The sequence below is a fragment of the Vombatus ursinus genome, unplaced genomic scaffold, assembly GCF_900497805.2.
Source record: "Vombatus ursinus unplaced genomic scaffold, bare-nosed wombat genome assembly UNPS02014924.1, whole genome shotgun sequence".
Taxonomy (NCBI): Eukaryota; Metazoa; Chordata; class Mammalia; order Diprotodontia; family Vombatidae; genus Vombatus; species Vombatus ursinus.
The window spans coordinates 2,479,818-2,500,605 of NW_020954702.1; the positions used below are offsets into that span (position 1 = coordinate 2,479,818).

Sequence of the window (20,788 nt, forward strand, 5' to 3'; positions counted from 1 at the left end):
AATCAGTAAAAATTTATAATTTATTGAAAAAAATCTGACAAAAATATGCAATATTGCATATCCATGAACTGCCTACATCTGAAAAAGTGTGGGGAGAAGAGTCTTCTCACATCTTTTTCTTTGGGGCCAGGTTTATTCTTTGTAATTTTCAGCATTCATTTTTAATTGTTTTAGCACTTAGATATAGATATGTTGTTGTTGTTGTCTGACTCTTCACGTACCATAGCATGCCTATACTGTCCATGGGGTTTTCTTGGCAAAGACACTGAAGTGGTTTGTCATTTTCTTTTTCAGTGGATTAAGGCAAAGAGAGAGATTCCTGTAGAGTAGGATTTTAGTTGGAACTTAAAAGAGCCAGGGAGGTCACTAGTCAGAGAGGAAGAGGGAGAGTGTCCCAGTATTCTCTGGGAAAGCCAGAGAAAATTCCTCGAGCCAAGAGATGGAATGTCTTGTTCGTGAAAGAATTAGGAGATCAGTGTCACTGGATCAAAGAGTACTTGTTGGGGAGTAAGGTGTAGGAAGACTAGGAAGGCAGGAGAGGATTGGGTTATGAAGGGTTTGAACATAGCATTTTGTATTTTTGTTCATGGAGGCAATAGGAAGCCACTGGAGTTTAATGAGGGGGGTGTGTGTGTGTATGTATATGTGTAACATGATTAGACCTGTATTTTAGGACAGTCCTTTTAGTAGCTGAATGAAGGATGGATTGTAGGGGGGAGAGACTAGAGGCAGGCGGACCCACCAGCAGGCTGTTGTAGTAATTGAGATGTGAGGTAATGAGGGCCTGCACTAGAATAGTGACAATGTCAGAGGAGAGAAGGGGTGCTGTAAAGGTGAAATTGACAGGGAGGTGGAGTGGTGAGAGATAGTCATCCAGGATGACTCCTAGGTTGCTTGCCTGAGGGAAAGGGAAGACAGTGTTGCCTTCTATAGTAATAGGGAAGGTAGGGGAGGGAGGGCATAAAGGGAAAGATAATAGATTCTGTTTTGTTTATATTAAGTTTAAGGTGCCCACTGGATATCTGGGATAAGATATCTGAAAGGCATTAGAGATGGAGGATTGGAGATCAGTAGAGATAGTGGGTCAGTATGGGTACATTTGAGAATCATTGGCATAGATATGGTAGTTAAATCCATGGGAGATGATAAGATTACCGAGTGAAGTAGTATGGAGGCAGACCAAAAGAAGACTGAACCCTGAAGGACACCTATGGTTAGAGGGTGTGATCTGGAAGAAGATCTAACAAAGGAGATAGAGAAGAAGTGGCCAGATAGGAGGAAAACCAGGAGAGAGTGGTGTCCCAAAAAATCTAGAGAGAAGAGATTATCAGGGAGGATAGAGTGATCAACAGTATCAAAGGTCGCAGAGAGGCTGAGAATGAGAATTGAGAAAGTGCCATTGGATTGGCAACTAAGAGATCATTAGTAATTTTGGAGAGAGGAGTTTTCAGTGGAATGATAAGGTCAGAAATCAGACTGTAAGGAGTTAAGAAGAGGAAAGAAAGTTGAGGTACCTTTTGTACATGGCCTTTTTGAGGAGTTTAGCTTCAAAGGGCAAAAGAGATAAAGGATGATAGTGGAGATGAATGGATCCAATGGGATTTTTTTCAGGATGGGGAGACATGGTCACGTTCAAAGGCAGTAGGAAATGAACCAGTAGAGAGGGAGAGATTGAAAATAAGTGAAAGTGGAGAAGACAAAGGACACAATCTGAACAAAAGAGAGGAGACAAGAACTTGAACATATTGGAGGTGACAATTTTGAAAGATTTGAGGAATTGATTTTCAAGCTATCTGAATATAACAAATGATTAGGGGTGGGGGGAAATCACATACCATATTATTCCAGCAAAAAGGCGATCAAGATGATGTCAATAATTGTCAATCCATATGCCTACTTTCTTAGCTCCATAAAATCTTTATGAGAACTATCGATAGATATATTGATAAGGGACCTCTCTGAAGCCTCTGACACTGTTGATCATTCACTCTTCTTTAATACTCTCTTCTTTCTAGGTTTTTGGGATGCCACTCTCTCCTGGTTCTCATCTGTTCTTTCTCTGTCTCTTTTGCTCACTCCTCCTTCAGATCACACCCTCTAACTGTAGGTGTTCTTCCTGGTTCTGTCCTGAGCTTCTTTTTTCTCCCTCTACTGCTTCACTTGGTGATCTCATCAGCTTTTAGAGATTGAATTATGATCAATGTGCTGTTGATTCTCAAATCTTCCTATCCTATTCCAATCTCTCTGCTGATCTCCAGCCTCACATGTCCAACTGCTTTTCAGATATCTTGAATTGTAAACCTCTTAAACTCACTATGTCCAAAGCAGAACTTTCTTGAAAACATCTGTCTTCCTAAACCTCACCCCACCCCCTCCTTCCTACCTTCTTTATTCTTGTAAAGGGTAACACCATCCTCCTAGTCCCTCAGGCTTACAACCTAGGAGTCATCTTGAATTCCTCACTATCTCTCACCATCCCTTTCCCCATCCATATCCAAGCTGTTGCTGAAGCCTTTTGATTTTACCTTTGTAATATCTCTCAAATAGTGCAAGCACTCATCATTTCATACTTAAACTATTAACCTGCTATTGGGTTAGCCTGCTGCAATTCTCTCCACACTCTAATCCATCCTTCCATTCATCCACTAAAGTGATTTTCCTAAAGTACAGGTCTGATCATGTCCTCATCCCCATCTCCGCATTCAGTAAACTCCAATGACTCCCTGTGGCCTCCAGAATCGAATTCAAAGTGCTCTGGCATTCAAAGCCCTGCATAAACTAGTTACCTCCTCTTAATCTGTGCTCTTCGGGGGCAGCTAGGTGGTGCAGTGGATAGAGCACTGGCCCTGGAGTCAGGAGGACCTGAGGTCAAATGTGGCCTCAGACCAAACACTTTACACTTACTAGCCATGTGACCTTGGGCACGTCACTTAACCCTAATTGCCTAACCCAAAAAAAGAAAAAAAAAACAACTTAATCAATATGTGCTCTTCATTCCAATGACACTGGCCTCCATGCTGTTCCACAAACAAGAGGCTCCATCCTCAGCTCTGGGCATTTTCTCAGGCTGTCCCCCCAGGCCTAGAATGCTTTCCCTCCTGTCTTCACACCACTGACCTCCCTTGCTTCCTTTAGGTTCCAACTAAAATCCCTCCTTTTATAGGAAATCTTTCCCGTCCACCAAGTCCAGTGCCTTCCCTCTGTTAATTATTTCCTATTTATCCTATATAGCTTACTTTGCATATATTTGTTTACATGTTGTCTCCCCCATTACGTTATAAGCACTTTGAAGGCAGGGACTATCTTTTTCTTATTTGGATCCCCATACTTAGCATAATGACTGACTCATAGTAGGCACTTAATAAGTGTTTATTGATTAATTGAGTTCTTCTCCTTTGGCCCTTAAATATGTTTGATAGATAGCTAGACAAATAACTGTATGTTTAGTTTCCTTTGTATTTTGTGCATTTCTATGTAACTTAAGCATTTAAAAATGTTTTCTGAGAAGTGGTCCAGCATCACCAGATTGCCGAAGGGTAGACAGAAAAGGTTTAAGGATAAAAAAAAAGGTTAGAACTCCTGTTTAGTGACTTTGAGTGGATAATTCTAAATTGCTTTCCAGAATGGCTGGACCAATTCACATCTTTGCCCGTGGTCCATTAGTGTCCCTGTTTTCTATGTTTTAGGGGCAGCTAGGTGGTGTGGGCTTAGAGCCTTCCTGACTCTTCTTCCTGAGTTCAGTCTTGGCCTGAAAAACTAGTAGTGTGACCCTGGGAGAGTCGTTTAACCCTGTTTGTAGCAATTTCCTCTTCTGTAAAAATGAGCTGGAGAAGGAAATGGCAAACTACTCTAGTTTTTTTTGCCAAGAAAACCCCAAATGGGGTCCCAAAGAGCTGTGCCTGACTGAAAAACAACTAAACAACAATTTCTATGTTTTATTATATTGTCTCTTGTTGTCATTTTCTTTGATGAAGTTTTCTGATGTTTCCGTGATCTGTTCTTTGACTCACCAATTCTTAAGGATTAAGTTACTTAAACTCTTTGTTATATACTCAGCTACCTCTGTCCTAAGTGTAGAAGAGAATATGGTGTGATATCTATTTCTTACTTCATCTTCAATTAAAAGCAAAGCCATCATCAAATGAAACCTTTACAGAAATTCACCACATACTAAGCCATAGACATACTGCAAATAAATCTAAAAAGGTAGAAATATTGAAGACATCTTTTACAGACCATAACATAATAAAAACAGTAATCAGCTTAAAGAGTACAAAACAATACATAGACTTCAGTGGAAACTTAATAACGAAATCCTAAATGAGTAGGTCAAAAAACAAATCTTAGAAATAATGATTATGGGGCAGCTAGGTGGCGTAGTGGATAGAGCACTGATTCTGAAGTCAGGAAGACCTGAGTTCAAATCCAGCCTTAGACCAGACACTTACTATCTGTATGACCCTGGGCAAATCTCTTAACCCCAATTGCCTTAAAAAAAAAATAATGATTATGGGAGGGCAGAGTCAAAATGGCAGAGAAAAGGTAGGGATTTCCCTAAGCTCTCCTCAAAACCCCTTTAAACAACTTTAAATAATTCCCTAAGACAAATTCTGGAGCATCAGAACCCACAAAAGGACGGAGTGAAACAATTGTCCAGCCCAAGACAACTTAGAAGGCCATCAGGAAAGATCTTTTGCACTGCAAGGAGAGTGGAATACAGGCTATGCCCCAGTAAACCATCAGTAGGCTTTGGGGATGACTGAATCAGTGGCAGTTTCCAGACCTCTCAGCTCACAGATGATAAGGGAGTCAGACAACTGGTCAGGAGATTACAGGAGTCCGTTTGCTGGCACCAGAGGCAGAAATCTGTTGCATTGCCCATATGTGGATCTGGGTCAGTCCTAGGTCTCAGTCCCAGGATGGAGGAGGATCACTAGCACACCAGAACTTGTGGCTGCAAGGGAGCTGGGACCCTGGTCACAGTTCCAGGCCAGAAAAGAATGCTTATAGTAGCTCACAGACCAGAGCACAGGCAAGGAGAGTAGTAAACACACCTCTCCTTAGATCATAACACCTTGGAAGAACCAAAAACTTACAGGTACTCAGAATTATCTCTGAGAACAGCTGCATGAAAAACCTGAAGCTTGGGACAGTGCCCCCTCCACTCCAGAAGCAGATCCCCAGTTAAGCTTAGAGTTAAAAGTGAAGAAATAGGCTGGAAAAAATGAGTAAACAGCAGGAAAAGATCTTGACTATAGAAAGTTACAGTGGTGACAGGAAAGTTCAAAACACAATCTCAAAACTGCTACATCCAAAGCCTCAAAGAAAAATATGAATTTGTCTCAAGCCAGGGAAGAGCTCAAAAAAGGATTTTAAAAATCAAGAAAGAGAGTTAGAGGAAAAACTGGGAAGAGGTATGAGAGTGATACAAGAAAATCATGGGAAAAAAAGGCCACAGCTTCATAAAGGAGACACAAAAAAATACGGAAGAAAATAACCCTTTAAAAAACAGAATAGACCAAATGGTAAAAGAGGCACAAAAATCCAATGAAGAAAAGAATGCCTTGAAAATCAGAATTAGTCAAATGGAAAAAGAGGTACAAAAATCCAATGAAGCAAAGAACTCATTCCAAAGGAGAATTGGCCAAATAGAAAAGGAGGTACAAAAGCTCACTGAAGAAAATAATTCCTTAAAAATTAGAATTGGACAAGTGGAAGCTAATGACTCCATGAAACATCAAGAAACAATAAAACAAAATCAAAGAATAAAAAAAATAGAAGAAAAAGTGAAAGATCTCATTGGATAAACAACTGACCTGGAAAATAGATCCAGGAGAGATAATTTAAGAATTATTAGACTTCCTGAAAGCCATTATCCAAAAAAGAGCTTAGATGTCATCTTTCAAGAAATTATCAAGGAAAATAGTCCTGATATTCTAGAACCAAAGGGTAAAATGGAAATTAAAAGAATCCACTGATTACCTCCTGAAAGAAATCCCCAGTTGAAAGCTCCTAGGAATATTATAGCCAAATCCAGAGTTCCCGTCAAGGAGAAAATATTGCAAGCAGCCAAAAAGAAAAAATTCAGATATTGTGGAGCCACAGTCAGGATAACTCAAGACTTAGCAGTTTCGGATATGATAGTGTAGAATATGATGTTGGAGTGAAAAGAGCTGGGATTTCAACCAAGAATCACCAAAAATCAAGAATCAGCAAAACTGAAAATAATCCTTCAAGGGAAAAAAATGGATATTAAATGAAATAGAGGACTCTTAAGCATTCTTGATGAAAAGACCATAGCTGAATAGTAAATTTGACTTTCAAATATAAGACACAACAGAAGCATAAAAAGGTAAACAGGAAAGAAACCATAAGGGATTCAATAAGACTGAACTGTTTATATTTCTACATGGGAAAATGATACTTGTATCTCCTAAACAGAAATAAACAGGCAATTTCTCCTTATTAGATCAGTTAGGAGTCTACATAGACAGAGGGCAAGAGTGTGAGTTGAATATGATGGGATGATAATCTAAAACAAAAAAATAAAATTAAGGGGTGAGAAAGAGGAATGCATGAGGAGAACAGGAAAGGGAGAGGTAGAATGGGGTAAATTATTTAACAAAAAAAAGGTGTGAAACAGATTTTACAGTAGGTCGTAAGATGGGGGAGGCAGGTGAGAGGGAGTGTGTGAACCTTACTCTCATTAGAATTGGCTCAAAGGGGGAACAGCATACATACTCAGTTGGGTATAGAAATCTATCTTACCATATAGGAAAGCAGGAGGGAAAGGAGATAAAGGCAGGGGGGAAGGGGAGCTATGTGTAGGCTAATAGAAAGAATTGGGGGAGGTAAAAGTAAGAAGCAAAACACCTGAGAACAGACATGGTGAAATGAGAGAGAGTAGGATAAATGGGGAGGGATAGAATGGAGGAAAAATACATAGTAATCATAACTGTGAAAAAAATTTTACAGCAGGTTTCTCTGATAAAGGCCTCATTTCTCAAATATACAGAGAACTGAGTCGAATTTATAGAAATAAGAGCCATTCCTCAACTGATAAATGGTTAAACAGGCAATTTTCAGACAAAGCAATAAAAGCTATCTGTAGTCATATGAAAAATGCTCTAAATCACTCTTGATTAGAGAAATGTAAATTAAAACAACTCTGAGCTACCACCCTATCAGATTGGCTAATGTGACAAAAAAAGGAAAATGACAAATATTGGAGAGGATGTGGGAAAATTGAGACACAAATTTACTGTTGGTGAAGTTGTATACTGATTCAGCCATTCTGTAGAGCAATTTGGAACTATGCCCAAAGTGCTATAAAACCATGCATACCTACTCTTTGACCAAGCAATACCACTAGTAGGTCTGTATTCCAAAGAGATAAAAAGCAAAAAGGAAAATGACATATTTGTACAAAAACATAGTTTTTTTAGTGATGTCAATGAATTGGTAATTGAGGGGATGTTTATCAGTTGGAGAATGACTGAACAAGTTGTTGTATATAATTGTGATGGGATACTATTGTGCTGTAAGAAATGATGAGCAGGATGCTCTCAGAAAAACCTGGAAAGACTTAGCTGAACTGATGCGAAGTGAAATGAGCAGAACCAGGAGAACATTATATATAGTAACAACAATATTATGTGATGATCAACTGTGATAGACTTAGCTCTTCTCAGCAATGCAGTGATCCAAGACAATTCTAAAGGACTTATGATAAAAAATGCTATCCATCTCCAGAGAAAGAACTGATGGGGTATCAATGTAGTTCGAATCATACCTTTACTTTATTTTTCTTGTTTTACTTTTTTGTCTGTATTTTCCTTGACATCATGACTAACATGAAAATACGTTTTGCTGTATCAGATTGCTTTCCTTTTTAATGAGGGGGGAGTGGAGGAATTTAGGGAGGGACAGAGTTTGAAACTCAATATTAAAAAAAAATGTTAATTGTTTTCACATGTAATTGGAAGAAAAATAAAATACTAATTTAAAAAAAATTATGTGAAAAATGACAATGATAAAACAATGTCAGAATTTCTGAGTTGAAGCTAAAAGAGCTGTTTACAAACATGTATTAACAAAATAGAAGATAATGACTTGAATATATATTGAAAAAACTAGAAACTTAACAACTAGCCTAAAAAAAGCACAAAAAAAGAGAGGGATTGGAAATTAGGGGAGAAACAGATAAACTGGAAATAAATACTTCAGAAGCTATTAACAAAATTGAAAGCTGGTTCCTTGAAAATACTAACAAGATTGATAAATCTTTAATAAATTTGATTAAAAAGAAGAGTACAGAAACACAAATCACCAAAATAGCAAATGAACATGGTGAAATTACAAGAAAACCATAAGAAATAAAAAATTGTCAGAACCTACTATGCAGTTATATGTTAACAAAACTGAGAACACAAAGAAATGTTACCTTCAAAAATACTTAAAATGGACACTAGCCGTGTGCCCCTGGGCAAGTCACCTAACCCGGATTGCCTCATCCAAAAACAAAACAAAATAAAAATACTTGAACAGAAGATCAAATAGGGATCTTAAATAATTCAGTATCCGAAAAGGAAATAGAACGGGTTGTCGTAAAGGAACTACCAGAGAACAATCTCCTGGTCCTGATGGATTGATTCATAGGACAATTGTATCAAACTCTTAAAAAAAAAAGCTAATACCATTGCTATACCAATTATTCTCAAAAGGTTGAGAAAGAAAGCACTATACCTATACTCCTTTTTAAGAGGCAAATATTGTTCTAATACCTAAGCTAAAGCAAAGGAGAACTGTAGGTGGATATCATTAATCAATATTGATTCAAAACTAACAAAACAGTAATTTATCTAAGAAATCATTCATTATGATCAAGTTGGATTTATATCAAGCATTCAAGGATGGTTCAACATCAGGAAACCAATCACCATAATTGATCATATTTAAAACAAGTAAAGCAACTTTTAAAAAATTTCATGAATGACTGAATGACTGAAAAAGCAATTGTTAAATACTTACCATGTGCCAAACATTGTGCTAAGTACATGTGAAAACAGAAGAGGCTAGACAGTTCCTTCTCTGCAATTGCTCACCCTCTAACCAGGGGAGATGACATATGAAAAAGTTCAACTATGTTAGAAAGTCCTTGAAGTGTTCTATAAGGTTGCAATAGTGGGGGGATGCAAGCTTATGGAAACCATTTGTTTCACACAAAGGAGAATTCACTTTGATATATGTGTGAATTTTTTTAGAAGTAATCATAGTGTTTTGTGAAGGGCATAACTGTTTCTATAATAACAATATAACAGTAATAAATCAAATTTGTATAGTTGCTTAAGGTTTATGAAACACTTTCCCAACAATAGCTCTGTGAGTAGAAAAACTATTTTATCCTCATTTTTACAAATAGCAAAACTGAACCTCTGAAGTGTTGAGTGACGTCACAGAATAAGATTTAGAGCTGTAAGGTGATGTTGGAAGTCATCTAGTTCAATAAGGGTCCAGTAATGAGGGTCACAAAGCTCATGCTTGTCTCAGATGAAATTCAAACCTAGGTCTCCTGACTTCAAGTTTTTCTACCATGTAGTATGCTGCCTCTCGGGAAAACAAAAACAAAGAGTCATCTTCCAAGCTAATAACAACATGAGCGGGGAATAATGGTAGAATAATATTTATATGTTTGCACATATAAAGAATTTTAACATTAGAAGAGACTTTAGAGAACATCTAGTCTAATTCTATTGAAATACTGAGTATTTCCTGCTTGTTTCTCTCTCTTTGTAGAACATGTATTGAGTCATCTGGAACAAATCAAAGGCATGCCTCCAGCCAGCCATAATGAAATAGCTCCAGATAAAGAAATAGAGGTACTTCCTAAGGATACACCTGTTGTTTCTGAAAGTGGCAGTGCCAACAGAGAACCAAAGAAAAAGCCCCGAAGAGGTAAAAAAAACAAAACTTCAAAAGGTGAACAACCTCTTGTCATCATTGAAGAGAAGGAACCAGCAGGTGAGTGGCACTGATCCCTGGGAAATGGTTGCCAATTTGATCATTGGTAGAGTCCCATTTCTTAGGATCAGAGACCTTAAAGATGAAAAGGACTTCAGAGAAATAATTTAATCCATGCTTTCATTTGACAGATAAAAAAAAAAACTGAGGTCCTTAGTAATGTATATAAGGCCATATTTTAAAAAAAAGATTATTCTGGCATTGTTATATAGGGTGATCAGAGTGGATAGAGACTGGAGTCTTGAGATCATTGCAAAAGCACAGGCAATGATGGAGCAGCTAGGTGGCATAGTGGATAGAGCACTGGCCCTGAAGTCAGGAGGACCTGAGTTCAAATCTGGCCACAGACCAAACACTTAACACTTACTGGTGATGTGACCTTGGGCAAGTCACTTAACCCCAATTGCCTCACTCAAAGAAAAAAAAAAGCACAGGTGATAATAATAAACAACACATTTCTTCTGTAAGTTTGTCTTACAAAACACTTTCTTCACAGCAGTACTATGTAGCAAGTAGTAGAAGTATTATTATGGTCATTTTACAAAGAAGAAAACTGATGTTTGGAGACTTTTAAATGACTTGCTAACAGTCTTGCTCTTGCAGCTGTCAGAGACAGGATTTGAACTACAAAAATCTCTGCTGACATCAAATCCAGGGTTCTTCCCACTGGGCATTTCAGCTTCCTATATATGAGGTGATTAGAGCCAAGAAATTATGTATCTTAATTGTGTCTAATAAAATTAGATTTTATTGTTGATCTTATGGTTTTGAAATCTCTTAAAATGAGACCACTGGCCTTCTGTTTACGAAATTCAAGCTCAATAGCCTAATTAGATTTTTTTTTCTGCATAAATTCCACAGTTTCTGAAACTTTCTACCAAAGCTTTTTCTAGCATATTCAACCAATGTACTTTTTAGGAGTTGATTTTCTAGCTTGCACATTACCTAGTCCTCTGGCTTCTTCTTTGTGTAGCCTGTTGTGTGATGGTACTCTTTCATGTATCAGAAAGGAAGATGTGTATAAAGAAGAAAAATATAATAAAATTTACTTTTCACAAAATCTCCGATACTGCAGTTCTATGATTCTATATTTAGTCATTTTCCTAATGTTAACTTGAGTAGAAGATCAAAACTAGTATCTAAAATAAGGTTTGGAAGTTATATTATCTATTCCAGTTTCTATTACCATATATTTTCTAATTTTGAACATTTTTAAAACATCAAAACTACTCAGCTACAAATTTTTATTAATCATCTTAGTACACATTTAGGTATATGTAAAACTCAAAGATTTTACTGGAGTATACATTTTAAATTCTTTTTGGTAGCTTTGAGAAGAAGGATTTGGAATATTTCAACCTTTAAAAACACTTTCATTGTAATTTATATACTTAAGGTCATAATGAATTATGGCAGATATGAAAAAAATAATTTCTTGGTCTTTTGGTTTTATTCTTAAGGATTTAAAATGTAATTTACCTTTATGGCACCTTGGTATGGTAAAAAGAACACTGAATTTGAAGTTAGAAGGCCTAAATTTATAAGGACCTGAGATATTAGGATCATGATCATGGAAAAGTCACAAGACTCTCAGTGTTCCAATTTCTTCATATTTAAAAATATATATATAATAATAATTATATTATTTATTTATAAAGTTGTTATAAGGAAAAGACTTTGTAAGATTTAAAGCACTGGATAAATGTGAGCTACTCGGATACATTATGATCATCATAAACACATAACCAGTTTGAAGGCAAGAACTTAATTTTTCTTTCTTGCATTTCGTACTATCAGGATTCTGCAAGATGACTAATTTGACCTTGAGTGTTTTGTTTTGTTTTGTTTTTAATCCAAACTTACTCTAATTATCACATGATTTTAGTGTGCTTTTCATAAACATTTCTTAGTTTGTTTCAAATATTTTGCCAAATAAATCGTGTTATTTTTACAAATAATTTTTTTTGTTTTTTGTGTATATTATATATGTATATGTAATTTATATTTCTCTTCCCTTGCCCCCACCAGTGGATCAAGTGGCAGAAATTATAACAGAAATCCCACCAGATGAAGACCTTAACTCAACTACAGATGAACGGATTATGGAGCTCGTTTTAGGAAAGCTGCCCAGTACTACAAAAGATATCAGTTCGGTTCCAAAGTAAGTCATTGGTTAAACTTCTTGTTCTACCATGCTGACAGAATAAGATACCTAATAAGAAGTATTGTAATTCCTTTTATTAGATAGGAGGCACTCTTCAAAATGACTTGATGAAAATGGGCCACTTTTATTTAATATTATGGAGGGTTAAATCATGCATTGTTTGACATGTTACAAACATGCTTAAGTCTCCCTATGCAACAAAACCCTTCTGTTGGCCCTTTTATTACTCAGACTATGATTCCATCTCTTTGCCTTTAATTGTCAAAGTTCTTGAAAAAATATTCTGCATTACTTGCCTTTATCTCACCAGTCCTTTTTTCTTCAACCTCTTACATTCTTGCTTCTGTCTCTCCCACATTCTTAAAACTGCCCATTTTTAAGTAACCACTGATTTTCTCCTTGACATATTCAATGGCCTTTTCATAGTTCACATTCTCTTTGACTTTCCTATACCATTTTACATTGCTGATCACTTTCTTCCTTTTGATATATTCTCTATGTCCTTTGTGAGACTACATTCTTATGGTTCTCTTTCTACCTCTGTATCCTCTCTGCCTCCTTCTCTTCCTTCTTTTGCCCTTTCTATATGTAAATATTTGCAGAAGTTTACCTCTGTTCCTTCAATATACTTCCTTCTTGGTGATCTCATTATCTTAGAATTCAGTCAGTTGCAGGAACCTCAAAGGTCATCTTGTCGAAACTGTACCTAAACAATAATATTTTCCATAATAACAAATCCTCAGTCTGATGCCCTGCAATAATGAGAATTAATTACCTCTCAAGTCAGATCACTCCACTTTGGGACAATAACTCTTAATTGTTAGGAAGTTTTTTCCCTTACATTGAGTCTAATCTGTCTTTCTGCTACTTCCTCTTGTTCCTACTCCTGTCTCTTGGTGCCACAAAGAACAATTTTATTCCCTCTCTAGTGAGACATTGCTCCAAATAAGTGAAGACAGTTATCACATTTTTCCTACTTCCCTCTTAAACTTACCTTCTCTCCTTCTGAGTAAATATCCCAAGGTCTTCTATCTAATTCTCATATATCAGGGTTCCCTTGTCCTCTCCCCATCTTAGTTTCTAGCCTCTGAACACATTCCAGTTTGTTGGTTTCTCTTAAAAAAAAATTAGAACTCAGAACTGAGCCCAGTACCTGATAACTGATCTAAGCAAAACTTAGGATATAGAAGTTGCAGCATGAAACAGTTGAAAGAATACTGGGTGAGAATCCAGAAAACCTGGGTTCCAATACCACCTCTGTTATTACTTTTATCATTCTGGACAAATTACTTTATATTTCTAATGCTCAGATTCTTTATTTGTAGAATGAGGGAGGTGAACTCAATAACCTCCAAAGTCTCTTCGAGCTCTAAATCTATACTTCTTTAGTCATATGATTAATTGTTTTCCTCAAATGTTGCACTTCTATTAATTCTGCCTAAGACTGCAATAGCCTTTATCTACTCTATCACATTGTTGATTCACTGAGTTTGGAGTAGACTAAAACCTCCATGTCTTTTTTTTTTTACATGAACTCCTTTCTATTTATGCCTCTTCTATCTTGTATTTGTACTGTTATTTTTTGAAGTATAAGAATATGACTTTATAGTCATTCCTGTTCATTTTTTAAAAATATCTTATTTCTAAAAGATTATTTTATTTAATATGTTTGACCTCTAAACAGCATTTAGTTTGCTAATAAAAAAGACCACCTTAAAGGCACTTGTCCAACAGGCATCTCCCATGCATATATCAAAATTATTTAAGATTCCTTGAAAGGTACAGCAACACACATAAGCCTGTAGACAACTGTCTAATCACTCACCAGCAGGCATAAAACAGGGAGATAAATCTTCACCAGAGTTATTCACTACTGTTATAAAAGCTGTCCCCCACAGCATCCACATTGAAAAGGGATTATTTATGGATGGTAAGGTCCTCCAGTTGCTCTTATTTTTGCATGACATTGTTCAGTCACCCTAGATTTACAGAAACTCCTAAATGAGGTCCATATTCACTCCAAACAATTTGATCTAACAATCCTCACAGAAATAACAAGTTGATAAGGAGAGCTTATTGTACAGATAATGGCATGTAGTTTGAGGGACAATGAGTTTTGTATCCAGAATTAAATAAGAAAATAGCATGCTATATTGATATATTGATGATATATATAATATATTGCTATATGTCTCCTTTGGGAGATTGCAAAGCTCCTTTAAAAGTCCCAAGTGCCTCCCAGAAACAAATAGCCATCCTTTTAATACCAATTTTTATCCTGACGTTATACGACTATAAGCCATGAAACATAATCTCTGAAGAACTGAAAATAGATATCAAGAGTGAAGTAAAGGATGTCATCAAAGAAGTTTATGTATGAAAAAGATGAGCTGGTCATGTTGCAAGTATCAGAGCCTAAATGGCAGAGTAGAAAGAAGTTCAGTGAGCTTCCTCATACTCCCAACTTCTCCAAATATGTCTAGAAAATGAAGCTGACTGAATCCTGATTGGGAAAGGTTGACATCAGGAGAAAGATGAAAAAGTCTGTGGACACTGGCGATGAGTGTTAGCCAGGAGTAGGTCACGTAGAACATTTTGGCTCAGGGAGAATCTGTGTCCCAGGACAAGAAGAGGTCCCAGGTCTAGCATAGAGGAGCCTAAACTTGTAGAGTGTGCAGGAATAGGTTCAACCAGAAGACCTTCATCACCTCACATTTAGACTACTACAGTAGCCTGTCTGTCACACGTCTCTCCTCACTCCATCCATCCTCCATTCAGCCATCAAAGTGATTTTCCTAAAGCCCTGCTGTGACCTGTCTAACTCCATACTCATTAAAGTCTAGAGGTTTCCGATTGCCTCCAGGTTCAATTACAAAATTCTCTCTTTGGCATTCAAAGCCCTTCATAACCATTGCCCTCCACCCCCATTTCTTCTTATACCTTAAACTTCCCACAAACTCTGTACTTCAGTAACATTGGCCTACTTGCTGCTATTCTTCAAATAAGGCATTCCATCTCTTTCCTGGTTTTCCCCATAACTGAAATGCTCCCCCTCCCTCCTCATCTCTGCCTCCTGGTTTGCATGGCTTTCTTCAAGTCTCATCTAAAATCTCATCTTCTACAGGAGGCCTTTCCCAATCCCTCTTAATTTGGATGGCATTTCCCTATTAATTATTTCCAGTTTATCCTGTATAAAGCTTGTTTGTATATATTTGTTTGCATTGAAATCCTTGAGGGCAGGGACTTTTTCTTTTTTTTTTTTTTTTTTGTATCCCTAGCTGAGTATCAGGCCTGGCTCATAGTATGTACTTAATAAATAATTATTGACTAACTGATTGACTGACTCACTATCCAGGTCAGTAATAGATCCAAGGTGGACTAAGGAGGGTATCTTTGCCAAGGGAAAGACAATCTAGAGTAAGAAGAGGTTCCTGGCCCTTTACTATGTACCACGCAAAGAGGAAATTCAAAAGCAAACAACAGCCATGTGGCTTGGACCTGGATGTGGACCTAGAGCTAAGTTCCAACTTCCAACCCAATGTGAAGCTGATAGCAGAATGAACAGGGCAAAAATCCCAGACCAGAGTAGAACCTGCCCAAGTGTCATTCTGAACCAGCTGAGCTTTCCAGCTGCCTGATAGTAGCTGAATCTAACAGACGTCTGCTGGAACTCCAACCAGGGCAAGCCCACAGTCCTATTGCTCCGACTAAAATTCAGGTCAGAGGGCAGAAATCCAACTTTCCCCTGGATCGAACAACTATGGAAGCATTGAAAGTTTTCAGGTCTGCAGTCTGAGATGTGCCTGAAATCCTTAAAAGTAATACAATGGGTAGAGCTGTGGGCCTGGAGTCAGGAAGACCTAAATTATAATCCAGCCTCAGACACTTGTGAACTATGAAACTCTGGGCAAGTCATTTCACCTCTGTTTGCCTCAGGTTGCTCAACTGTAAATTGGGGATAATAACAGCACCTACCTCACAGGATTGTTGTAAAGATCAAATGAGATGATATTTGAAAAGCACATAGCACAGTGCCTGCTACACAGTAGTCAATACATAAATTCTTATTCCTTTCCTTCTTTCCTGGTTACCCCAAGAAAGCAGCAGCAGGGCCAGCCCAGACCTTCGCTTGAGAAATGCAAAGATCCTAGCCCTAACATAAAGTCCAAAGTCAGGAAGAAAGCTTGGAAATATGAGCAAACAAAAGAAGAATCCTGCCATAAAAAGCTATTGTGGCAACAGGGCCCTCTAGTCTAGAAGAAAAGAATGAGTCTAAAACAGCTACAACCAAAGCCTCAATGAAAAACACAATTTGCACACAAATTCAACTAGAATTTCTGGAAGAGATGAAGGAAAGGGTTTTTTTTTTAAGAGTGAAAAATGTCTTTAGAAATTAAATGATAGTGGATAGAGCATCGGCCCAGGAGTCAGGAGGATCTGAGTTCAAATCTGGCCTCAGACACATAATACTTACTAGCTGTGTGAATCTGGGCAAGTCACTTAACCCCAATTGCCTCACCAAAAAAAAAAAAACAACCAAACAAACAAACAAAAAAAAGAAATTAAATGAGAACGCTAGAGCAAAAAAAATTGGAAAGAAAAGAGTTATAAAAAAAAGAATTGGAGAGGGAAATAAGAGCTTAGCACAACTAAGTTTGGAATAGGTTGGGTCAAGATTTTGTAGGACTTAAAAGCTAAATAGAGGCATTTTTGTTTGATTATAGACGCATTAGACAACCACTGGAATTATTGAGTTAGAAAGGGATATTGTTAGCTATATACTTAAGGAAAATATTTTGGCAGCAGTATGGTGGATTGATTAGAGTGGGAAGAGGCTTGGGCAGGGAGACCAATTAGGAGATTGATGTAGTAATTTAGGCAAGAGATGAGCATATTGGAGAGAGTGCTGGACCTGGAGTTAGGAAGACCTGAATTCAAATCCAGCCTCCCACATTTACTAGCTTTGTGACCCTGAATAAGTCATTTAGCCTCTCACTGCCTCAGTTTCTTCATTTCTAAAATAGGGTGATAATAGCACCTACCTACCATGGTCATTGTGAGGATAAAATGAGATACTATTTGTAAGACAGCTGCAAACCTTTGAAATACTGTGTTAATGCTAGTTGTTATTGTTAATTGTTATTATTATTATCATTATGTGATGAGCCAGAACTAAGGTGGTATCTTTGTGAGTAGAGAGAAGGAGAAGACATGAGAGATGCTGTGAAGGTAGAAACAGCAAGATTTGGCAACTGACTGAATATGTGAGTTGAGGAAGGTTGAGGAGGCCTTGAAAATGCTAAGGCTATGAACCTAAAACACTCCTTCAGTCAGCAAACTTTCCTCTTTTGAGGTACAGTAAAATAAAATTTTCCATTCAATTCATAGTAACTGTAGTACATGAACTCCACTTCATCCCCGCAACCTCCCCCCCCCCGCTTCCCCCCCAAGGTCATTCTACTTTTTTCTATCAGTTTGGCACATTATCATGGGGATGAATACATGTACATATATAAGTATATATTTTATACACAAAATTAACACAAGGTAGTAGTCAGGAAGAATCTTCCTGAGTTTAAATCTGGCCTCAGGTACTTACTAGTGTCCCTGGGCAAGTCACTTAACCCTGTTTGCCTCAGTTTCCTCATCTGTAAAATGAGCTGGAGAAGGAAATGGCAAACCATTCCAGTGTTTTTGGCAGTAAAACCCCAAATGGGATCACAGAGAGTTGGACACAATTGAAAACAACTGAACAGCAACAAGTGTTGGTAGAGAGAGCCCTAGTATCTGAGATGACCAGGAAAGGCTTCAGGTAGATGGTACTGATCGAGCTGAGTCTTGAAGTAAATTGAGGAGATGCCAAGATGAAGAAATGAGAGGAGAGAGTATTCCAGGTATAGGAACAGCCAGTGCAATGGGAGACAGAAGATAGCACATCACACGTGAGAGGCAAGTGTGCCAGAATGACTGAACAAAAGAATGTATGACAAGGAGCAGTGTGTAAGATTAGATAATTGGGAAAATCAGGTTGTACAGAACTTTAAATGACAGAAGAGTTTATATTTTATCCTAGAAGCAAAAAAGAAGCCACTGGAGTTTATTTAGTAGGGAGTAGAGGTGAAATTGAGTAGCTAGGTGAGGCAGTGGATAGAGCACTGGATTTGGAATCAGGAAGACTCACCTTCATGAATTCATATCTGGTCCCAGACACTTATAGCTTTATGACACTGGGCAAGTCACTTAACCCCATTTGCCTCAGTTTCCTCACCTGTAAAATGAGCTAGAGAAGGAAATGGCAAAAAACCACTCCAGTATTTTTGTCAAGAAAATCCCCAATGGGGTCACAAAGAGTCGAACATGATTAAAATGGCTGGATAACAATATAAAGGCAGGGGCTGGCAGAGGAGAGGAAAATGATAAAATGTGCCAGGCTGCTACAGAATAGTAGAATGACTTAGTGGGGCAGAGGCAGGTGGGGTTCATGTACTAAGTTACTATGATATGAATGGAAAATTTTTATTTTACTGTACCTCAAAAGAGGAAAGTTTGCTGACTGAAGGAGATTAAGTAAAAGTCTGAAATGACAGTGACAGAGTATTCAGCTGCCCCTCCATGATTACTGCATAGAAGGGTGGTAAGAGAAGGTATAGCCAGTGCTGGAAAAGATAACTAGTGATTGTCAGTCAGAGGAGAGGCAGATCTCAGTGACAGCCAGTAGGTGGAAAGAGTGTGAAAGAAAAAGGTCAATGTTTAAAGGTGGGGGGGGGGGTGAGGAATGGGGGGGTGTCAAGAACGCCAGAGGATACAGTAAAAGGGATGGATAAGGTTCCTCATACTTCCTAGTGGTAATTGTATAACAATATCCTGTTACATCAATATACCAGAATTTATTGCCTGTTCCCATTTTATTGCACATTTAGGTTGATTCCAGCTTTTTTTTTTTATAAATACAAATAATACTGCTATACATGTCTGTGAACAGATAACTCTTTTTTCCTTTCTGATAACTCTTTTAAAGGGTGTGAATATTTTTGTAACTTTTGCAGAGGGCTATCATCTAGCCCACATTTCTCCAATTCTACCACAAGGCAGACAATGAGACACTTTGTAAAATGTCTTGAAATCCAAGTTTACTATTTCTGCAACTTCTCCTTAATAATGTTTAAAAAGGAAATGTAATATAGAATTATCTATTTTTAATAAATTTTTTTCTTGCTTTTAATGATTGCCAGTTCCCTAAGTATTTGCTAACAATCCCTTTAATAATATATTGTACTGTTTGACCTGAAGTGCCAGACTAATTTTTTTAATGTTAGATTTGATCACGTCAACCTCCTGCTTAGAAGCTTTTAATGGCTCCTTATTGCTTAGAAAATACAAGTCAAATTTCCATGGTTTTAACTGTTATTTCTATATATAGTTACTCATGGTATAGACATTCAACCCTAAATTCTTCTTAAATGTTTCCTCTTAGATGCAACACTGCTATCTCATTTTAAGCATGCCTAAAATTATTTTCCCTTTAAAACCTGCTCCTCTACCTAATTTTTATTTTTTTGGTTACCATAGTCTTCCAATTTATCTATGCTTAAAACCTTGAAGTCATTTGTCTCTTCTCTCTGTCTTCTGCCTCATATCCAATTAGTTTCCAAGTTCTGTAGGTTCCACCTCCACATTGTCTCTTTAATCTGTCCCTTTCTTTCTTCTCCCCTCCTTATTCATCTTTGCTACTAGACAATTGCAATAATCTCCTAATCAGTTTAACTGCCATCTTTTTAAAAACAGATTCTAAAATTTCAGCCCTTCCAATATCTCTCCCACACACCATGCTACATTAATAATTCTGATTAAAAAAAAAAAAGGCAGGTCATGTCATCCTGCTGATTACGGACTCTTAGGTTTCCTCATTATCTGTTGTATAAAATCTAAACTGTTCAGCCTGACAATCAAGGTTTTCCACAGTCTGACCTCAGTCCACCTCATGCTTTTTGAATGCCTTACATCATCAAGTTTATGTACTCTCTCCTTTTCTATTAACATACTCCTTAGCTTTTCTGACTCTGTTTTTGGCTCAGAACTTGTTCCAGTGTGAGAGGTATCAGATAGCTTTTTTTTTCCAGTGATTATAGCTTTTTGTTGAGTACTGTACAGTGGGGAAGTTGGAGGAGGGCTATGAGTAAAAGTGAAAGCAGATGGGGTGAACAGGGGGCCTACCTGTCAGAAGCATATAGGAGATGGAGAACAGGGAAGGATTTTCTGGAGGACCTGGATGGTCACTTTCAAAGGAGTCAGCTGGACTGGTCAGGGTGAGGCATTGCATTAAGGTCTCATGGTGCCTCTCTTTATCTTAGGCAGGAAGGCAGGGTTGGGACCTAACTAAAGACTCTTGATGTGAACTAAAAGAAGCTAGAGAATTTTGGTGGAAGTAATTTTTTTTTGCCTAGTCATGTCTTGGGTAGGCTTAGGTCAATGGTTTACTCCCCGGGGCAGCTTTAACTAGGAGTAGGAAGTAAACTGGAAATAGGAAAGTTCATTGTGACCACTATCCAAGGATTTCTTCTATCTTTGTTTTAAGGAATCTGTCCCTTATCTCATGTTCAGTGA

At 37.5% G+C, this 20,788-nt stretch overlaps 1 protein-coding gene across 1 annotated transcript in view; it reads left to right on the forward strand.

Annotated features, from left to right (window-relative positions):
• Positions 1 to 20,788, forward strand: part of PRDM15 (PR/SET domain 15) — a 169,835-nt gene that overhangs the window by 75,314 nt on the left and 73,733 nt on the right. The window contains exons 6-7 of the mRNA XM_027843599.1: positions 9,796 to 10,020; positions 12,049 to 12,181. Of these exons, the coding sequence (XP_027699400.1) occupies positions 9,796 to 10,020; positions 12,049 to 12,181 (358 nt within the window). The remainder of the gene's footprint in view (positions 1 to 9,795; positions 10,021 to 12,048; positions 12,182 to 20,788) is intronic.